The sequence below is a fragment of the Ceratotherium simum genome, chromosome 13 (assembly GCF_057802395.1).
Source record: "Ceratotherium simum simum isolate JZ-2026a chromosome 13, ASM5780239v1, whole genome shotgun sequence".
Lineage (NCBI taxonomy): Eukaryota > Metazoa > Chordata > Mammalia > Perissodactyla > Rhinocerotidae > Ceratotherium > Ceratotherium simum.
This window is the reverse complement of record NC_141912.1, coordinates 22,972,612-22,995,018: the sequence shown is the minus strand read 5'-3', so window position 1 is coordinate 22,995,018 and position 22,407 is coordinate 22,972,612. Positions and strand designations below refer to the sequence as shown.

At 43.1% G+C, this 22,407-nt stretch overlaps 1 protein-coding gene across 7 annotated transcripts in view; it reads left to right on the top strand.

Annotated features, from left to right (window-relative positions):
* Positions 1–22,407, top strand: part of RIPOR2 (RHO family interacting cell polarization regulator 2) — a 219,759-nt gene that overhangs the window by 184,944 nt on the left and 12,408 nt on the right. For 5 of the 7 annotated variants that reach the window (XM_087438101.1, XM_087438102.1, XM_014788710.2 and 2 more), the window contains 9 exons: positions 427–552; positions 865–1,013; positions 3,578–3,707; positions 7,376–8,044; positions 11,030–11,214; positions 13,752–13,920; positions 16,994–17,129; positions 18,399–18,560; positions 20,050–20,208. In XM_087438101.1, coding sequence (XP_087294227.1) covers positions 427–552; positions 865–1,013; positions 3,578–3,707; positions 7,376–8,044; positions 11,030–11,214; positions 13,752–13,920; positions 16,994–17,129; positions 18,399–18,560; positions 20,050–20,208 — 1,885 coding nt within the window. Of the gene's footprint in view, positions 1–426; positions 553–864; positions 1,014–3,577; positions 3,708–7,375; positions 8,045–9,846; positions 10,959–11,029; positions 11,215–13,751; positions 13,921–16,993; positions 17,130–18,398; positions 18,561–20,049; positions 20,209–22,407 lie in introns of those variants that run through there. The other 2 variants (XM_087438104.1, XM_014788711.2) reach the window with 2 other exon arrangements.

Sequence of the window (22,407 nt, the reverse complement as noted above, 5' to 3'; positions counted from 1 at the left end):
GGAAGATGTCTTATTTCTGAGTAGATTTTAGCTGATTCTCTAGTCTCTGTAAAGGAGCTGGGGATTGTGGAGAATTAATCCAATGGCTGCTCTATTGACGTAGAACTACCGGGAAAGAAGTGCTTGACCTGAGTAAGCAGAAGGGCGTGGAGGGATGACCTTTTACTAAATAAAGCCCTCCACACCCTCTGTCTTAGAGATACAGAGCTTACTCCGTTTCGAAAGTCTCTTCCCCACTCATCATCTGCTCCACCCCCAGAGCCTGGGAAATCGGGCAGAATGGGTACTAAGCGGATGGAGTGAGGATGCTGGAGGAGGGGGAGGGGCAGCTGCTTTATTGACTGGCCATTTTTGAGCCTGGTGTTTGGGAAGGGAAGGCGGGCGAGGGCGGTGGAACGTGAGGGCCGTTTGGTGTGTTCTCCCCAGATTTTTATGAAGTATGGCCGACAGAGGTGGAAACTGAAAGGTAAAATAGAAGTCAACGGCAAACAGAGCTGGGATGGAGAGGAAGTGGTGTTCCTGCCCCTGATCGTTGGATTCATTTCCATCAAGGTACAGTATTGTCATTGCCTTTTGTTGTCTTTGCTGCTGCCACAGCTGCATGACCCATTGGAGGGGACCTTTGCCCGTCGCTTCTGCCTGCTGCCCCTCTGACCCATAGACTAGACTTGTCTCTGCGCTGCAAGTGCATCGCAAAGACCGCTGCTCTCGTATGAGAGCGGGCAAAGGAAATGTAAGACGGGCTTTGGAAACATCCACCTCAGATATGATTCTGAAAGAAACGACTGAACTGGCTAAGGAAAATAGTCTCCTACCTTTCTCCTCTGCTGTCCTCTAAGGCCTTCTCCCTCACTCTCTTACTAGGTCACCGAGCTCAAAGGACTAGCAACTCACCTCCTGGTCGGCAGCGTGACCTGCGAGACCAAAGATCTGTTTGCAGCCCGACCTCAGGTGGTGGCTGTTGACATCAATGACCTTGGCACCATCAAACTGAACCTGGAAATCACCTGGTAGTAAGTCGCCCTTTTTCGATTTCATCGTGTAGACATACATGCTACAGACTGATGCTGTTCAAAGGGTGGTGCGTGGACCATCAGAACCACCAGGGAGCTCGTTACAGAAGCAGACTCTCAGGCCCCACCCTAGACTTACTATGTCAGACTCTCTCAAGGCCCAAGAATCTGCTTAACAAGCTCACCAGGTGATGTTCACACATGCCAACGTTGGAGAAGCCTCTGTCTTGTCACTGCTCTCCTTTTCTACTTCCTATTTTAAAATATTTTATTCTGCCTCCTTCCCTCCTTTTCTACCTTTAAATACATGTAAAGAAATATGTCTCAGGGGGCCGGCCTGGTGGCATAGCGGTTAAGTGTGCACCCACTACTTCGGCAGCCCAGGGTTCGCAGGTTCGGATCCCGGGCACACACTGATGCACTGCTTGTCAAGCCATGCTGTGGCGGCGTCCCGTATAAAGTAGAGGAACATGGGCACGGATGTTAGCCCAGGGCCAATCTGCCTCAGCAAAAAGAGGAGGAGTGGCATCAGATGTTAGCTCACGGCTAATCTTCCTCGGAAAAAAAAAAAGAAAGAAATACGTCTCTGGGCTAGTCCTGAGGCATAGTGGTTAAGTTCAACACATTGCACTTTGGCGGCCTGGGTTCGCAGGTTCAGATCCTGGGCACGGACCTACACCACTCGTCAGCCATGCTGCAGCAGCAACCCACATACAAAATAGAGGAAGGTTGGCACAGACGTTAGCTCAAGGCTAATCTTCCTCAAGCAAAAAGAGGAAGATTGGCAACAGATGTAAGCTCAGGGCCAATCTTCCTCACAAAAAAGAAAAAGAAAAAAATAGAAATATGTCACTCAGATAAGTTAATTTAAAAGAGAATAACTGTCCAATAAGAGATTTTGCCTTCAGAAAGATCCTAATGCTCGCTGTGCTTATCCTCCTATATCTCATATACCTTACAGTGCCCTCGAAATTTTTAAATATCCTTAGTCCCTCCACACTCTATTTACTGAAATAGAATTTTTCCAAAGGGCAAGAGGTACCTTTTGTCAAAGCAATGAACTTAGAAGTTGTTTTCTAAAGTCACCCCATGAGAAAGGCCGTGATAAGTTATTAAATGCTAGTTGCTCACAACATTTCATATTATGCCCCCAATGTATTATCAAGTAAAGACGGCATGTTGAGTATTTTTTTGGGGGGGCGGGGGGTTAATATCCCTTATCTATTTATTTATTTATTTATTTATTTATTTTGTTTATTGCAGTAACATTGGTTTATAACATTGTATAAATTTCAGGTGTACATCATTATACTTCTATTTCTGCATAGATTACATCATGTTCACCACCCAAACACTAATTACAACCCATCATCACACACATGTGCCGAATTATCCCTTTGGCCCTCCTCCCTCCCCCCTTCCCCTCTGGTAACCACCAATCCAATCTCTGTCTCTGTGTGTTTGTTTGTTGTTGTTATTATCTACTACTTAATGAGGGAAATCATATGGTATTTGACCTTCTTCCTCTGACTTATTTCACTTTGCATAATACCCTCAATGTCCATCCATGTTGTCACAAATGGCTGGATTTCATCGTTTCTTATGGCTGAGTAGTATTCCATTGTGTATATATATGCATGTTGAGTATTAACATTCAGGGTCTCCTTTACAATCTAGAGGGTCAGGCACGGAAGCAGCAAGGACGCTGTTGCTGTGTCACTGAAACAGTGTCATCACCTTATGCCCAGCCCTCCCCTCCTCATAATTTGTAGTCACTGACATCTCCAATGCAGGATCATTCCTCTTGCTGGTGAACCGGAGGTCGTGATGATAAGTGGTGTCATTGTGAACAGACTCAATCACGCAAGAGTCTCTGTGTCACCTGAGATGAACGGGATTCTATTTTTGAGTGCTTTCTTTAGAACTGAACAATAATCGATTACTCTCTTGTATTGTTACAGTGTCTATCCCTACAAAATTCAAAGAATTTTTTTTTTATAATTTTATTTATTTATTTATTTTTCCACCAAAGCCCCAGTAGATAGTTGTATGTCATAGCTGCACATCCTTCTAGTTGGTGTATGTGGGACGCGGCCTCAGCATGGCCAGAGAAGTGGTGCGTCGGTGTGTGCCCGGGATCTGATCCTGGGCCGCCAGGAGCGGAGCGCACGCACTTAACCGCTAAGCTAAGCCACGGGGCAGGCCCAAAACTCAAAGAATTTTTACAGACTCCCTTAACATCTTGTGTTGGGGCAAGAATTAATGTGTTTATGTTTCTTATGTTAATGAGGAAACAGATTTATCTAGTATCTAGGTGTATAGATAAATTGTGTTTAAAACTGTGATAATAATCTGGTACCTTGGGTGGGTCTAGACTCGGTTTTCTGCTCCACTTTCTTTAATCTTGGTTGATTTTCTGACAAACCAATTTGGCCAAAACCAGCCCAGTGCCCACTGGTTTGAGTTTACTTTAGTGTAATGAGGTGCTTTCTTGGCCCACAGTCCTGTGATTATATGTAGGCGACTTTAACAACATGCATTCATTGGGACCTGTTGTTTTGTAGTCCATTTGACGTGGAGGATGTGACCCCATCCTCAGGCGCTGGGAACAAGACGGCAGCCCTCCAGAGGAGAATGTCCATGTACAGCCAGGGCACCCCGGAAACACCCCCCTTCAAGGATCACTCCTTCTTCGTAAGTTCAGTGCAATTTTTAGAGTAGAGGTGATGAGCCTGAGGCAATGCTCACACCCAGTATTTGAAATGCTTAACATAAGGCATTAGGGATTCTCAATAATTGCTAATAATGTTATTCGTAAAGTTCACCCTAATCAAGTAGTGCCTTAGGAAAGCACATTCTAGGATGCTTTTGGCCACATGCGCACAGGTGGTAAACCTCTGTACTTCCTCTTCCCTCCCCAGCTTACCTATTGCTGTGGTACAACATGTAGACTTTTCTGAACCTTCTCTAAGATCAGCCTTTTAAAGAAATAGATGTAAATAAATAATGGCCTCCTTGTTTTAATCAGAAATGCTTTCTAAAAAGCTAACAAAACACGGTAACCTGATGCCTTCCACTAACTCCCCCATGTTGCTTTGACTTCTGAAGAGATGGTTGCACCCTTCACCAGACAAGCCAAGGCGGCTGTCTGTGTTGAGTGCCTTGCAAGACACTCTCTTTGCCAAGCTGCACCGCAGCCGCTCTTTCAGCGACCTGCCCTCCCTCAGGCTGAGACCCAAGGCCGTGCTAGAGTTTTATGTGAGTGTGGGTGGCCTGCCCGGGTGTGAAGTGCTTGACTTCGGGGGCTCGTGGCATGTATGCTTTGGCATGGCTCTTATCTTCTTCTCTGTCTTGGTCGTGGGGTAACAGTTACTGCCGTCCTGTCCCTGGGGATGGGAGCTTGGTCACGCATGCACCTTGGTTAGAGAGGCAGTTTGTCCTTCTCTTCTAATCGTCCCTGCTTTTGTGCTGTGATTTTTCTCTACTGTGGCAAAGATATCCGTGGTAACAAGATTTTCACTTTTAAAAAATGCAATTACACTGAAGGTCAAAGAAGATTTTCCTTCACAAGTTAAACTAGTTTATCACTGATATTAATCTTTATGCACCCTTTTAGCATTCAAACACTGGCATTCGAGGAACTCAGCAGGATTTAAACCAATTTTACTAGCGCTATTTTTATTTAAAGAGGTTCTTAGTCTTAGTTTATTGTAATGTTTGTTAATTTTGTGCTAACTTAGTAAAAGAAACTCTTTATTCACAATCAGGAATGCAATAGGTAACCTACATTATATGTGTTATACTTTATGTCACAAGAGAAGACACATACACACACATATGCATACATGGAATACTCTGCTCTTTACGGACATACAAAGGTAATCTTTGAATGTCCAGAGAGGGAAGGATTAAAAGTTTTCTGGTTTAATATAATAATAATTGACTCATATTCACTGAATTTAAAAACACAGGTGAAAAGGACCAGGCTAACCTCTAGTGGAGTTTCCAAGGAAAATGGGAAGACTGTACGGGGGAAATACGGGTGAAAACATGTACCAAAAAACAATACAGCTGGTAGTTGTATATGTAACTATCAACGGAATTTGTGTATTCATGCTCATGTACTGCAAGTTGGAGGGTCATGGAGGGAGTTGGTAGAGGTTTTAATAGCGTAATTTAAACGAGAGCAAGATTGGGAAAAACTTGATGGCTTCCTATAACCTTTTGGATAAATGCAAAGGTCCTCAGAGCAGCCATTCCCGTGTGATCACAGCCCAGCTTTCCAAGCCCACCTCTCACCTCTCCACTCTTCTTCCTCTGCTCGAGCTCCCCTGAGCTCCCCACTGTCCTCCAACCGTACCACACCCTTTCAGGATCTCCTGTCTTTGCACACACACTGTTCCTTCTAGAATGCGCTTCCTCCTCCTCTTCCTCTCCTGCACCTCCCCATCCTCCAAGGCTGAGTAGCAGGACCATCTCTTTCCCAGGCGGCAGCCATCCCCTTGCTGGGGTTCCTACCTCCTTATATCATTCCTCAGTTATAACACGCATTCCCTTGTACATTGTGCGCCTGTTTATAGGCTCATCCCCTTAGGAGACTGTAAGTCCGTTTGGGCAGGGCATCTCAACTTCTTCTAACTCAACATTTACCACTTAAGTAGGTGCAAATTGGGTTTGGGAATGTGAGACCAAGAGAAAATGCTGGAGGTAACTTTAGAATTTGAATAAGAGTTTTAACTACCCAGTCCCCCAGCTACAGCCAATACCTCTCACCTCCCTTAGAGCTGCCACGACCTGTGTGTCCTGAAGATGAGACGAGGCTGGACAGGACCACTTGGAGGACCCAAGGGTTCTGTGAGAGATGCAGGAGGGACCCCCACAGAGAAAGTCCAGGGAGTAGGACTCCTTCCCCCATCCCTCCCCAGCAGTTCCCCCTTTTATCTCTCCTAGAGGCAGAAAGTGTGTAAGGGGGAGGGGAGTATGCAAATAGAGGGGGAGGAAACAAGCTGGAGGTGCAGGAGAGGAGCACCGGGACCCACCCCACCCCCACTTTTGCAGTCCAGAGGAGGTTCCCTGGAACTCCACCCCCAGGACTCAAAGGAGCACAGCTCGATAGTCGCTAATAGAGGAAAACATTCTCAGTCTTAGAGGCAAAGACCCTGAGCCTGCAGAGGTCACTTGAGTGCCCCGGTGACATATCCTCTTACTCACCCTGTGGTTAAAGCTAACCACCTTACATCCAGGGGGAAATGGAGAGTTTGGGTTGGGATCTAGTGGCCCCGGATCCAGCAGTGATGGAACCAGGGACACTGCTGGAGGAGGACAAGGAGGTTCTGTCTTTCTGTCTGCTCCCCATTTCACTGGCTGTGACATTTTTGTTTCCTGGGCTTATTCCCAGCACTATTGTGATAATTTGTTGCTTTATATATAGTTAAAATAGGCATTAGCTTGGTCCTTACCGTTTACTTAAAAAATCAAATCTGGAATCCAAGAGAAATTATCCATTTTGAAGGAGTTGATCTCAAATAACTAGAAAACTTTTTTCACAGAGCAACATTTGGCACTTAGACACTATACACAGACCACAGTGTAAGGAAAGATGACTTAGAAATTGTTTAATGCCTGCATAAACGAATTATCTTGGTTACCTGGATATTTCTGACCTCTCTCTTCCAAGTTCAGCTTCATGAATCACAGTGCATAGCTGACCCAGCCTGTGGCTGCTTGACAGAGGACTCAGTCTTTCTAGATATCCTGAGAGTTCTGGGGTTTACACTTCTGGAAGAGAGATGTTCAGTTTATTAGTCTTTTTTTCTTATTTTTATAGAAGCTATGCAAATGTGTTTCTGGCCTTGAACTATTTGTGGCATGGTTACTAAATTAATAAAACATTTTCAAGGGCTTGGGGATTTGTGGGTAGAGATTTTTTTTAATTTATGAGAACTAAAGCAGAACAAAGCATCACATCTTTTGCGTAAAATAGCATGAATGTTGGAAAGTCTTTTAAGACAGATACCAAAAAAAACAAATTGGTAGTGTGATACATAACTATGGCTGCCAAATATTGTGAGACGCTGGGATTTAGGAACTAAGCACTATCCTCCCCCAACCTTCTTTTGAGAAATGTCAAACCTAAGAATAGTACAATGAACTTTCACCTAGATTCAACAATGGACATAGGGTTTTTAAGGGCTTGTTTTCTTTTGCTGGACATAAACACATACATAATCACCAAAGAAAATGCTAATATTATGAAAGTTCTGGTTTTTTAGTTTCAATTGCCTTACATTTTGTCTGGAAATAAACCATGCCAAATGCATCATTCATATTTAAAATAATAATGAGATGCCTTTTATCCACAGTCTAATCTACCTGATGACATCTTTGACAATGGAAAGGCGGCTGAGGAGAAAACGCCACTGTCTCTCAGCTTCAACGACCTGCCCAATGGAGACTGTGCCCACACCCCCAACCCAGCTGGCTCTCTCTCCAACGGGTGCTCAGCAAATCCAGAAATTACCGTCACCCCTGCCGAGCTGAACTACAGCAGCCTGTCCTCCCAGAATGAGGGCATGAACAACACCAGCTCAGCGTCCTCCAGAAACTCCTTGGGAGAAGGTCGAGAGCCAAAGCCACGCCTGGAGGAAGATGCAGAGGGGCCCAAAAAACCCGAGGCCTGCCGAGTATCTGCAGGTGCAGAGCGCCTGTTCCTTGAGAAGGATGTCACAGAGGCACTTCTGCAAGAGTCTGATGAAGGCTCTGAACTCAAGCCTGTGGAACTGGACACTTTCGAAGGAAACATCACGAAGCAACTGGTCAAGAGGCTCACCTCAGCAGAGGTGCCGGTGGCCACAGAGAGGCCCTTTGAGGGCTCTGTCAGTGGAGAATCCGAAGGCTGTAGATCCTTTCTAGATGGAAGCTTAGAGGATGCCTTTAATGGGCTTTTCCTTGCATTAGAACCACATAAAGAGCAGTATAAAGAGTTTCAGGATCTGAACCAAGAAGTCATGCATTTGGATGATATTCTAAAAGTAAGTACCTTTTCAGAGAAATTGGACTAGGTTTGGAGAGGAGAGAGAACATTCCATTTAAGATAGCGTTTTTTTTATCTTGTCCCATCACAGGATCAATAGATAATCATCATTTAAATGGCATTGATTTTTAATGCCAGTAGTGCATATTAATTTTTACTTTCCTGACAATAGATCAACTTAACTAAAATGATTAGGAGTTAAAATAACAGCTCTAAAGAATGTCTAAACTCCTCCAGTCCCAGAGTTAATCATTCTAATCCCAAATGTGAAATGGTGGCATTTTGATCATCATAATCTCATAGAGGTGTTCCTGGATAGGGTGCCTCTCGGGGTCCCAGGAAAGCAGAAAATCCCTTCTCTGATTGAAGTCAGAGTTAGCCAGCCCTGATGTGAGAGCCAAGGGCATCTCCTCTCCCCATGGAAGAATTCTGGAAGATTCTGTTCTCTGGACTTGGCCCAAATCAGTGAGTCAGAACCTCAGATTAATCATCCACAAATAACCATCAGTCACACACTAGAAGCCAGGGAACCCCTGACTCCACCAGAGATATCTCCCTCCATTCTCTTCTTGATCAGACGGCTCAGGGTAGACATGGGAGGGTAGGAGTGAGAGGGACGACTTTCTCTCAGGCAGGAGGTCCTAATAATGAGATCATCATTGCTACCCCAGAATGTATCTGTCTCCACTTGGCATACAGATTAGATTTTTAAAAACACTGCACAAGGAGACAGAACTTGAATTTTTGTCGCAAATCCCACTGCCAATTCTTGTATTCTCTGCTGCTCTGATTTATTTTACCATGTAGAAGAGAACTTGGATCCTTTTTCTCGAAAGAGCAATTCTTTGAGGACCTGTTCTCTAAAACAGTGTTGAAAATAAGGTGCCAGTGGTGAGCTGAGAATCAATCCACAGAAGGCTGTTTCGTCCCTTTGTATGACTGTTTTAAAATGTGGCCTTCCCACTGGCATCTGGAACTACATTTCCAAGGCTTTTCTGACCATCTTAGCCCTCTCAGTCACGTTGACCTAGCTCTGGAAGGGATTTGTGCCCAGGCAAACGATAATTCATGCTCTGACTCTCCAGGTCCTCTAATGCTCATGACAGATTAATTCCGCTGTAGGCATAGCCTCTGAGAAGCAGGGAAGGGCTCTCTGAATCTGCTTTCTGTAAAACATAACTCAAAGCATCAGCTCAGGGCTCATGCATGAAGGCTGCTTATCTAAGATTCCAGTGAGAACATCTTTTATCCCCTCAAACAAGCTCTGGTTTGTGCAGTTGACCAGATTTGCTTAGTGGGCAAAAAGTGTTAAATTTAAAGAGCTAAGACACAATTGACCCCCCAAAGCAAATGCCTTCAAGAAAGCCAGTGGTGATGGCAGCTCCAGTTTCCAGGCATCTAGGGTGCCCATAACTAGCTCAACCCACCAGGAAACACTCAACAAGTCATCCGTTAGTCTTATAAAAACCTGGTGGGCACTGATTTCTTTCCAAAGTGTTATTTCAATCTGCTGTGGTTCCAAAATGATCCTGCTACTAAAATCCTTAACTCTCCGTTTTTTTGTTATGATCCATATTTAAATACATCCATACTGTGCAAGATCAAGTTCTGCGGATAGCTGCGGATGGCTTAGGAGGGAAGACCCTAGAAGTGGGTTGAGTCTGGTCTGGCTCCATCTCTCCCTCTGAGATGGAAAAATGGTGTTAGAGTTTAGGTCTGGGGCAAGTGGCTTTGTGTCCAGCCAGACTTAAAGCATCAGCTGGACAAAGCTTTCTCTTTTTTTCCCCTTCACATTCCTAGGATGCTAAACACCTTGAGGATCAGAAACTAAATGATGCTGCCTCTTGGACGGAGATCACTGAGGGTGAATGAAACTACTCTGATTTAAAAGACTGAAAGACGATTTCCCATGCGCTTTTGTGCCATCTTGAGTGTCAGAGACAGATCCCTGCAAGGCCCTTCCTGCCTTGCATTAAGAATTCAGCAAGGAGTGCCACCTAACTGGATGGAGGATGTTTAGTTCTTACTTGCAGGACTTGTCCCGTTCAATCCACCCCAGCGTCCTCTTGAATATTTGGAAGTACTTCTCTCCATCTCTGTGCCCATAGCAACTGGCATTATTCTGTTTGTAATGTTTCTGTTTATGTCTAGCAACGTACAATCCTCCAGGCCATAGAATGGGTTTCCTCACTTAATTCCAGTGCCGAGTCAGGGAAGTGACGGAACTTGTTCCTTCAAAGACAGAGCTGTAGGGGAAGGAGGGCTACTTATTGTTGCGCCTGGGGCCATTCATTTTCTCCTAGATGCTCAAAGAAAAAGTATATGCTGTGAATGTAAAATTAGTATTTAAGTCTACTTACCTAGGGAGTGTGGGCTAGGTGAACAGGAGCAGTGTTCTGTTTCTGGGATTTGTTTTGTTAACCCCTTAGCACAGGTGCCTGAGATAGCTAGCTCCTGTCTCAGGACACTGAAGACGTTGCCGCGTGGAATTAGACATTGGTTAGTATCCAGCATTGACTCAATGACTCTTTAGATTTGTCTGCTATTTGTATTTTATTTGGAGTCGAGCACTAGGCAGAGGGAGTGTAGCCCTTCTGTTCCCCAAGGCTTTCTGGTTGTAGTAGTTTTTTTAACTTTTTATTATAAAAATTTCAAACAGAAGTAGAGAGAATCATATAATGGATCCCAATGTGCCCATCCCTCGGCTTCCAGAATGCTCAACTCGTGGCCAATCTCGTTTCACCTTTTCTTCTACCTGCTGACTTCCCTCTGGATTATTTTGGAACAAATCCCAGATATTGTGTCATTTTATCCATGATTGTACTTTTTTTAATATGAAGGTTTTAAACGCATTTTTTTAAATGCCAACAAAAAAATAAAAGCCTGAAAAAAAGAAAGTGTCGCATCTCAAATTTGGTGTCGTGTGTTCTGTTTCTCCTTCTGAATATGTTGATATTCTCCTTGGTGCCTTCTACCTTTGCAGTGCAAGCCAGCAGTAAGCCGCAGCAGGTCTTCCAGTTTAAGTCTTACAGTTGAAAGTGCTTTAGAAAGCTTTGATTTCCTGAACACCTCCGATTTTGACGAGGAGGAGGAGGATTGTGATGAGGTTTGTAACGTTGGAGGAGTTCCTGACTCAGTCTTTTCAGACACTGAGACTGAGAAAAATAGGTAAGTCTGAAGTTAGTACCTGCTTATATTTCTCCTGTCATAGATGGTACAGTAGTTCTTTGTTACTATCAGACGCGACCTGGTACACATTTCCAAGAAGATCAAACTCCCTACATGAATGACCAATTGGCTTACAGTTCCTTTTTATTGTCGAGTACAACTTTTATATAGTGTTCACTTCTTTTGTGTTGTTTAAGGGAAAATAAATTGCTCCTCTTCATTATAAATGAAGGGGAAATTTTTGTGTAAGTGTGTGTGTATACATTTACATTTGTGGACGTCTTATAGGCTTCAGTGTCTACAACTTGACCCCAAGATAATTAATTCCAAATTAATAGATAGACTGATTCTGGAGAAGTCTTTCAGGATGATCAGTTCAGACCTGGTTCTCCTTGGCTGGCATCTTATTTCTAATCTCTTTGTTTTGTTGTGCTTTGTTTTCCCCATCACGTTATCTCTCTGTTCCCTTTAGCCCAGGGGGTCTTTGCAGTAGATTAAGCTTATCAGTGCACATGCCAAAGCCAGGTTTAAGCCCCAATGAGACATATTTCCCTTAGAATGTAAGAAGGAATGACTGATAACTGCCACTGGATCTGCAGCCCTCTGGATGGAGAATGTGGCCTTCTCTAGGGTGGGGGTGGGGCGGGGCAGTGGGAAAGGAGGATGAAGGTGAAATATTGTCACCTTCTCCACCAGGCTTTCTTGTACACAAAAAAGCTGGAGCCTGGAGTCCGTTTTGTAAATTCAGGGGAAGCAAAACCAGCGCTGTGAAACATGCTTACCTCCATCAGTGGCTGCAAAAAAATACACAGACGCCTTCCCAGAGGAAAGGCTGGATTTCTCACCCATCTTTACTTTTGACGTGTTATGTAAACAGGTTTTCAAGTTACAACACGCTGTGGCTCTTCAACCTTCACAAACCTCTCTGTGGGTGGTGGTAATATTTAGGGATTTTGTTGTTCCTGGAGGGTTTCGTCTTCCAATATAAATGCAGGAAAAGAAAAAGTGAAATATTGAATTTATCCCTTGAGCAAACCGGGGGCATAGCAAAGAAAATTTATTAAATGAATGTAATGTTTAAGTGATACTTTTATATTCTACACTGAAATTTTTCTAACTTGATGGAATTTGTGAAATGCTTTTTTTTTTTTTAATTTTTTTTTTAATTTTTCCCCCCAAAGCCCCAGTAGATAGTTGTATGTCATAGTTGCACATCCTTCTAGTTGCTGTATGTGGGACACGGCCTCAGCATGGCCAGAGAAGCGGTGCCTCGGTGCGCGCCCGGGATCCGAACCCTGGGCCGCCAGCAGCGGAGTGCGCACACTTAACCGCTAAGCCACGAGGCTGGCCCAATGTGAAATGCTTCTTTAACCAAAAATCTTTCTATACACTTGTCAACTTAAGCTATTACATGACGTATCAAGGTCAGGTATCAATCTAAATTTTTTTCCTTCTTGCTATAAGAAGCATTTTAACAACAAAAACATCACAGCTTTTGTACGTGTTACAGAACGTTGATATTAAATATGTCTAATTTGATCAATCTTACTGTATCTCATTTGAGGTGTTAGGGAAAATTGTGAAAATTGTGCATGTGTTTTAAATATGTATTGACTGCCATGTGTTGACTGCCAGGACACAAGCTGACTGCTTTCTCCTTGGAGGCAAATGTGACTCAGAGGAAAGCATTCAATGCCTCTAAGCTCTGGTGCATGATCTTTTTAAATGGTAGAGACTGGGGAGCGTGAGACTAGAAGCCAAAAGCTGCCCTGTCACTGCCTAGCGTGTGAACCAGGATACTCTGCTTAACATCGCTGCCCGTCAGTCCCTGCATGTGTGAAATGAGACAACCATTCCCTCCCTCTGCAGCACACACATTCATTTTAAGAATAAAATTAAATAATACATGCAACTGATTTATTTTTAAATGTAAGTGCCCATCGTGATATACCTTTAGACAGTAGGGTTAAACAAAGCCTGAGAGGCATAAATGAGCTAGGCTCCTAAAGAGTCTACTGGCCCTTTTAGCTTTTGTCTGGAATGGAACATCATGTCTCTTCTTGGCAGCTTTTCTTTTTCCTTTTCTTTAACTAGCAATTGATCTGAGGCCAGAAAAAAAGACTTGACAGATTATTTCTTAATGGTCCTGCTCTTGGGAAACCACAAATATAGAGGACAGTTTAATCCCAGAAAATTTGGCAAATCACCCTGTCAACAGAGCAGGAAAGTGCAACAAGTGCAGAACGAGGGCACGTTTCAAAGACTCCTGGGTGAGACTACTTTACAATGGTTCATTGTGCTTAAGAAACAAACAGAGAACTCTGGATGCAGTTTGTTTGCATGATCTTTTAACATTAGGCAAATTGGCGACCAGGCTGAATTAAGAAAAAGTATTTTGATTTTTCAAGGTAGGCAAGCAAAAGACTCTGTTCTCAGTGGGTGCCATTGGGGGCCTTATGTGAGCCATGTTGAGTTGATCTGTGGTTTCCACACAGAAAGAAATAGCTAATGTTCTGCTCACTTTCCTGCTTCAACAGTTACAGATCAGTACACCCGGAAGCCAGGGGGCATCTTAGTGAAGCTCTGACTGAAGATACAGGAGTTGGGACTAGTGTGGCCGGAAGCCCCCTCCCACTGACCACAGGAAATGAAAGCCTGGACATCACCATTGTTAGGCACCTACAGTACTGCACCCAACTCGTTCAGGTAGGATTGGTGACTGCATTTGTTTTTTAGAGCCCAGGTTGTTTATGCACCAAGAATGTGTGCTTCTTTTTTTTTAGTTTTGCCAGAGAAATGAGATTTCAGAAATCAGAGAACGGTCCTGCTCTGATTTGAGCCAACTCAAAAACTCTGATAGGCATGGCTATCCTTCCTCAACCCTGCGTTTTCCTTCTTTTTTTTTTTTTAATTTTATTTTATTTTTTCCCCCAAAGCCCCAGTAGATAGTTGTATGTCATAGCTGCACATCCTTCTAGTTGCTGTACGTGGGACGCGGCCTCAGCATGGCCGGAGAAGCAGTGCGTCGGTGTGAGCCCGGGATCCGAACCCGGGCCGCCAGCAGCGGAGCGCGCGCACTCAGCCACGAGGCCGGCCCATGGGTTTTCCTTCTTAAAACCTAGATCTCCAGACCTTAAAAGGTTGTAGGTGAAATAATAGTTCTCTCTTTCAAATCATTTGATAATAGATGAGAGTAATGTGATTAAGAAAAAACAAAAAGGAATTTGCATTCTGCCATCTACAAATGGACTTTGAAAACCAGTATTAGTGAACATATGCTAATATGAATACATCACATGAATTAGTTTCCCACCACCTGGATAGCTAAAAGCAAAATGCTACAGAATATAATCATGGCTTCCCAGATCTTGAATAAGTAGTTATTAGCACCAGGAAAGAATACTTTCATAGGCCATTATCATCGCCAGTTACCTCTCATTCTGGGACAGCATGGAGCATATTTTTCTTCTATTTCAATCTGTTTACCACTTACGATTTTGCAACAGTGGAGCAAATATATTGAAATGCTTCTGTTGCAGGAAAGGTTTCAGCTATCTTGAACACAGCATTTTCCCCCAAAGCATCTACTTAAATGCTTCTTCCTTGCCTGGTCGCTTATCTTCTCCCGATCTCGTTCTTCTCCAGCTTGCTTGGATGTGTGGGGAACAGGAAACGAGTGTGAAAGCAAATGTGTAATAGTTTCAGGGGGATGGGCCAGGGAGGAAGGGTGCAAAAAGAGGAGGAATCATGCTCCTAAGAGCACGGGACCAACCGGAAGACAAGAGGCAAGGTGAGGAGCAGGGGTCCCAGGGAGGCCAGGAGTAGGGTAGTGTTGCTTCTTCAGTAGCACACTCGTGATGAGATGTAGAAGATGCTTCTCCTCCACAAATAAAGAACGCCAAGTAGCCTCAGACACCTTATGTGCTGTAGGAAACTGGTTGGCAGTTATGCCTCTTGCCACTAGGTTGGCCAACACCCTACTTGATCTCTTCTGTTGACTGTTGAATTGACAAGCCATGATACTGACAACTATCTGGCAGAAGGTGCGATTTTTTTTTTCTGACCCAGATGGGCAAGGATTGTTGTATATTTAGCCATTCTTTATTCTCCAACCATTTGAATGAGATGATTTGCACAGCTCTTTGTCCTCGCTGAGCCTGATTCTGTGCTGAGCAAACCACCCATTCACCTTTTAGAGGTAAAGTCATTATTTTGTGAGACATAAGAGAATCCTCTTCCATGAAGGGGTGATCGTTTTCTCCCAAAGACTGATTGGCATGCAATATTCAGTGCAGTGTTTCTCCCTACAATAAGGCCATGATATAACAGTTCAATTCTTCTGTGATGAAAATCAACAAAAGAGGCAGATACAAAGACATAGAATGAAGGAGTAAGGACTAGAAACTTAATTTCTAACTCACATTCACTCCTGAATCAGTAAGTTTATTTATTCATTTGGTATATAATTGCAGAGAGATAAAAATGAGCATTCTATAAGAATCATAATAGCTATAGTTATGTTTAAAATAAAGTAGTTCATGGGCCGGCCCCGTGGCTTAGCGGTTAAGTGCACGCGCTCTGCTACTGGTGCCCCAGGTTCGGATCCCGGGCGCGCACCGACGCACTGCTTCTCCGGCCATGCTGAGGCCGCATCCCACATGCAGCAACTAGAAGTATGTGCAACTATGACATACAACTACGGGGACTTTGGGGAAAAAAAGGAGGAGGATTGGCAATGGATGTTAGCTCAGAGCCAGTCCTCCTCAACAAAAAAAAAAAAAAAAGAGGAGGATTAGCATGGATGTTAGCTCAGGGCTGATCTTCCTCACAAAAATAAAATAAAATAAAATAAAGTAGTTCATTTCTGATGTATTTACTTACATGAAAGGCATTAGTACATAATTACTGCACTAGATCTTTACGTTTGCAAATCCTATTTGTTGTAGAATCCAAATGCTTTAGATGGGACAGGATGGTGGTACAGGTCTGCATCCTGCATCCATGCCTACCAGGTGACCTGGACAGGCCTCTGAGAGACACAGAAAGGACTAGAACATTCAGGCAGCAACAGACTACTGTCCTTTCCTCTCTCCGGCCCTTCCTCATTCTTGTGACCTGCACGCAAGTGAAATCACTTACTATTTATGTGACTTTGGGCGGTTTACTTAACCTCTCTGTGCCTCAGTTTCCTCATCAGTAAAATGGAATATCAATAGTACCCACCTCACTGGGGTGTTGTGAGCAATAACATGAGCTAATACATGTATAGGCCTCAGACCAGTGCCTGGTACATAATAAGCACTCGTTAATTGTAATGAGATAGCTTTGATTATAATTATGATTATTATACAACATGCTCTTAATTTTCAGCTTGAAGACAAGAAAATAAATCCATGCTGTGAAAAATTACTACACTTGTAAAATAAGTCTTTTTTCTGCTTGCACACCAATAGGCAGCCTAAATATGCCCTCCAAGTTTCAAAGAGGATTTACAGATTTACAGTCCATAAAAGGAAAGGCAACTCTGTAGTAACTTTGCAGCTCTACTACTGAGAAAGTTCCAGATTTATAAGGCATGAGAAAGCTTAAAGCAACAAAAACATGTCTGATTTCATTGATGCTGTAATCGGCATGGAATGAGGAACATTGTCAAACTGGAACAAAAACACTGTATGAGTTTATTTAATGTCACCACTCCATTCAAGAAGGATGAGGTTGGGTGGGGAAAGCCCTATTGATAACAACATAATTGACACAGTGGTTTTGTTTGTTTTATCAGCAAATTGTTTTCTCAAGCAAAACCCCATTTGTGGCCAGAAATCTCTTAGAGAAGCTTTCTAGGCAAATCCAGGTGATGGAGAAACTCTCAGCTGTCAGTGATGAGAACATAGGAAACATCAGTTCTGTCATCGAAGGTGAGCACCTGCAAATTACACCACCATTCATGTAAACGGTGACACCGCTGGCCCACTCCTCTGCCTGCATCTTATTCATTGCTTTATCAGGAGCAGAAAAGCATTCTTGGGCCACAGAATAGAGGAATGTCTCCGTGCTAGTTCAGTCTCATTAACACACTTCAGCCTTGGGAGTCAAACCTGCAGACACATAGCTTTTCCTATAGGGGGCTCCACCTCCAAAAGTCAGATACTAATGTATAAACAGAACCAGCATCCAACTCATAGTTTCACAAAAGTTTTGGACTTTTTCTGCTGGTGTGGTTTCATTTGGGGACAGATGATCAGGATTGTTCTGGCTAAGACAACTCCCATAGCGGCCAGCTATCAAATACAAGATGCCCCCAAACTCTACTTGGAAAAGGTAGAAATACATGGATTCAAAGGCCTTCAGAAGAGTCCCTGCTTCAGAGTTTTAGGTGGAGAATTTGACATGGGGAAGATGACTTTGTATTTGTGTGGTCTGGCAACAGGGCTCTTTTGTAAACACAACAATCTTTGTCTTTTTTTCACATCAGATATTCAGTGGAAATAATGGCACACTAGGATCTTCTAGGTTATCTCTGATTAAGCCTAAATTCCCTGTAGGTTCTCGCTATACATTTCTGCCTCCTGCATCCAGTCCTACCAGGAGCAAGTGACCTTGGCAGGTCTCTGAGAGGCATGAAAAGGGATGGGACATTCAGGCTGTGAGTGACTCGTGTCCTCGCCTCTCCCAGGCCCCTCTTCATGGTCACAACCACACACAAGGGAGATGTTGACCATGTGCTACCTGGCACAGTGCTCTTCAATCATTTCAGTCTGAGAGCCACCTGGGCAGGGTAAAAAACTCATCCAGCCACCTACTCTTCTGTTCCATCGCCTTCAGAAAAATCTCCTGAGGTCTGATTCTCTGATCCTGTACTTTTTTTTGCTGTAAAGTTACAGGAGATGAGATGATTGGAACATCTCCCAAGAGTAGAGCTACTGTGTTTTCTATCACTGAAAGCAAATAGCATTGCTTTTGCTGTATTTTCTTTGCTGCCCGGGCTGGATGAGTTCCTCATGGTAACTTCTTTGCCCTTTGAACCACCTGCCAACTACAGAGGGATCTTGTAGTTCTGATTAAAAACCACAGTCTTTAAAAAAAAAGCCCCTGGTGATACCTGCCCCACCCCCAGCCCAGTACATCTCTTCATCTGCTTTATTCAAAACGTGTGATGTGGGATGGGGGTTGCTCTTCTTTTCCAGCCATACCAGAATTTCACAAAAAGCTGTCTTTGCTGTCATTCTGGACCAAGTGCTGCAGTCCAGTTGGTGTCTACCACAGCTCAGCTGACAGAGTGATTAAGCAGCTAGAAGCCAGCTTTGCCAGAACCGTCAACAGAGAATATCCAGGACTTGCAGACCCAGGTACAGGGCAGCAGTAGCCGGGGAAAGGGTATCTGTCATTCAGTCTCAGAGTGAGTGCTGGTGGGGTTCCCTCGCCACTTGCCCCACAGCTAGTTCTGAAAAAAGCCTTACTCTCCAGAGAAAACATCATCTACTCAGTAAGATCTGAGAAAAGAAAGGCATTGAGGGGCCGGCCCGGTGGCGCAAGCGGTTAAGTGTGCGCACTCCGCTGTGGCAGCCCAGGGTTCGCAGGTTCGGATCCCGGGCGCACACTGACACACCACTTGTCAGGCCATGCTGTGGCAGCGTCCCATATAAAGTGGAGGAAGATGGGCACGGATGTTAGCCCAGGGCCAGTCTTCCTCAGCAAAAAGAGGAGGATTGGCAGATGTTAGCTCAGGGCTGATCTTCCTCACACAAAAAAAATAAATAAATAAAATAGGTTTAAAAATAAAAAACAAAAGGCATTGAACATGTTTTAATTCAGAATATCAGCAGTGACTTTTAAAAGCACTATAGTTCTGTATTGCTATTTAAGTATGTATATTTTTTTCATTAAAATGTCACCAGGGGCCGGCCCCGTGGCTTGGCGGTTAAGTGCGCGCGCTCTGATGCTGGCGGCCCGGGTTCGGATCCCGGGGGCGCCCCGAGGCACCGCTTCTCCGTCCAACGCGAGGCCGAGTCCCACGTACAGCAACTGGAGGGATGTGAACCTATGACGTACAGCTATCTACTGGGGCTTTGGGGGGAAAAGCTGAATAAATAAAATCTTTAAAAAAAAAAAAAAAAATGTCACCAGTACAGGATAGTAGAATGGTATAACCACTCTGGAAAAACTGTTTGGCAGTTTTTACTAAGGCTAAATATACCCCTACCCTATGATCCAGCAATTCCACTCCTAAATATATCAAGAGAAACGCATGCTTACGCTCACAAGGAAAGAACATGTATAAGAGGGGTCATAGCAGCTTTATTCACAAAAGCCAAAAATTGGAAACTCAAATGCCCGTGAACAAGGGAATGGACAAATTGTAATATATTCATACAACAGGGTATTACAGTAGCAATTTTCAAAAAGAATAAATTATTGCTACCAGCAACAATTTGGATGAATCTCACAGATATTTTGTTGAGTAAAAAGAGCCAGATACAAAAAGTACGTACTATATAATTCCATTTATATGAAGTTCAAGAACAGGTAAACCTAATTTATGTTGGTAGAAGTCAGAGTATTAGTTACCTACAGGGGGCGGTTAGACTGGGAAAGGGCACAAGAAAACCTTATGGGGTGCGAGCAGTGTTCTGTATCTTGATCTAAATGGCAGTTACACAGCTGTATAGATATGCAAAAATCATCCGCCTGTATATATGTAAAGCGAACTGAAGATTAGTTCATTGCACATATTTCACTCTATCATATACCACAATGAAAAGATAGATGGATGGATGAATGAGTGAGTGAATGGTCATGTTTCTTAAAAGCTGCTTCGTATCTTCCCCTTCCAAATAGTGTTTCGAACCCTGGTGTCCCAAATCCTGGACCGGGCTGAGCCTCTGCCCTCCCCCAGCCTCTCCTCAGAAGTCATCACTGTTTTCCAGTATTACAGCTACTTGACCAGCCACGGTGTTAGCGACCTAGAGAGTTACTTGAACCAGCTGGCCAAGCAAGGTGGGACGTGTTCTTTTGTCACACTGTGTGGTGGCTCAATTTGAAGTTATCTCTGTTTTTTTTAGTCATAGTTTTTAGTGATAGTAATCTTTTTTTCCCAAGTCAACAGCTGGGCTGAGATTTGCCTTTTAAATGACTCTGGACTTTTAATATTAGTAAGCCTCTTGGCAATGAACCAGGAATTTACTAAAATCATCCCAATCATCTAGCAGGGATGTACCATTAACATGAAGCTGGTAAATGATTTAAGACTCCACTGTAATTTCTTTCCTTCATTAATGTATTTGCCACTTGTAGGATCAAGCCTACAGGCAATACTATTTTACGTTGCCCTTTTTGGCACTTGCATAATACTAAGCAGAAATGGGATTCAAAAGATGGCAAATAGGATGACATATTGGGAAGGAAAATGAGGGAAAGATGGAAAACCAAATTTAGGGCTGCATATCCAGGGGATGAGGAGAATGGGCACCAATGTTGGGGTGTGCGATGAAGCTCATTATTTCCTTCTCATACGGCACTTCAAATATTAGAAATAAACTAAGTATCTGCAATGATGAAAACCTCTCTGGAGTGGAGCCAGGCAGTGAAGAGCTGGTTTCTGGTTCCCAAGTTCGTGCTGTGTAAATCCACTGAGGCTTGACAATACGGGTGAAAAGGGATGGGAATGAGGTGTGTTCTTTGGGAGCAGACAGTTTGGCCCAGCACCAGCCAGCAACCACACGTCTGGCCCAGACCCAGGCTTAGACCTTTTGTTTCCAGAAGATTAAACCCTGCGACACATCCAGTACTGTGGTTGGCATCACAGTGAGAGGAAGGAAATCTTCCTCCACCCAGCGCCACACCAGCCTGAACACGGGGGAGTCTGTGCATAGCCCCTCGTGAAAAGCGAATGCCAGCAAGAGAAAGGCTGGGCAGGAGACACTGGTTTAGGACACAGGGTATCACTTTATTATAGTCTTCATTTCTTGATACTAACTTGTCACAGTCTAAATCAATTTTCTCAGTAAATTTCTATATTACATCAGTGGCAATTGACATCTCTAAGTCTCTTATTACATATTCTTGGAGAAGGCCTGCTCATTTATCAGTAGGAAAGAATGAAATGAAAAAAGCACTAACTTTTACATGTCTTTTTTTTCTTTCTTTATAAAAGAAAAAGGCCTTCATTATAAAAAAAAATTTAGAAAACATGAAGTATAAAGGAAAAAGTTAAAATTACCCATTCTCCTACTTTTGGAATTTAATGTATTTTTCAATTGAATGTGCATGGGGTTTAAATTTCAAAATTGTGATTACTCATTATAGAGTATTACATTCTGTTTTTTTATTTGGCATTATATCCCATGTTATTAATTCTTTGAAACATTTCTTTTAGTTTTACAATATCTCTGCATTTGGATTTATACTAATATATTTGATTATTGTTGAACATTTAGGTTATTTTCCATTATGTTTTTTTAGCTGTTATACATAATGCTATCTCGAGACTTTTAATTAGGGTATTTATTTATAAAGCAGCAAAATTATCAGAATATGCATGGGAGGAGAAATAAGAAATTAAAGCAAAAAAAATCTTGATAATTCACAAACTTCTCCATTGTGTAGAGAATGCTGCTCTATCGACGGAACATGAATTTTAGCTTATATTTTCCTATCTGTACTGACCAGACACACTCCCATCCTAATGTTTTTGTGGCTAATGAATGCCCATGCTGGATATCTAGTTAGGGATTTGAGTACATTCCTTAGTCATGGAATGTGGTCAATTTGTCCAAATGGGACTCAAAATCCTATATTTTATCATATTGTCTCCATATTCCAACCAACCAACTGGGTTTCTCCATTAGGGCCCAGTTGCCTGAGTGCAGACAGAGAGGATGAAGAGTTGGGGTCACTCACGGGTGTGAGCCAGACGGGTCTGACTGGAAGACAGGGACAGCAGAGATTGCTCTATCAGGAAGACTGTAAAAAGTGTTTCCTTGTATTTTCTTCACTATGTATTTTCACATTTGACGATTTATGAGGTGGAGATTTGCCTTAACATAGTTATTTGAATTATCGGTCCTTTTTTTGCTAGTTGGAAACTTCACCTTTATTATCTGCTAATTTTTCACGTATACACTTGGTCTGTTGTTATGTATATACTTGAGTCTTATTTATATTTTTAAAGAGCATGTTACTTTAATGTCAGAAGTT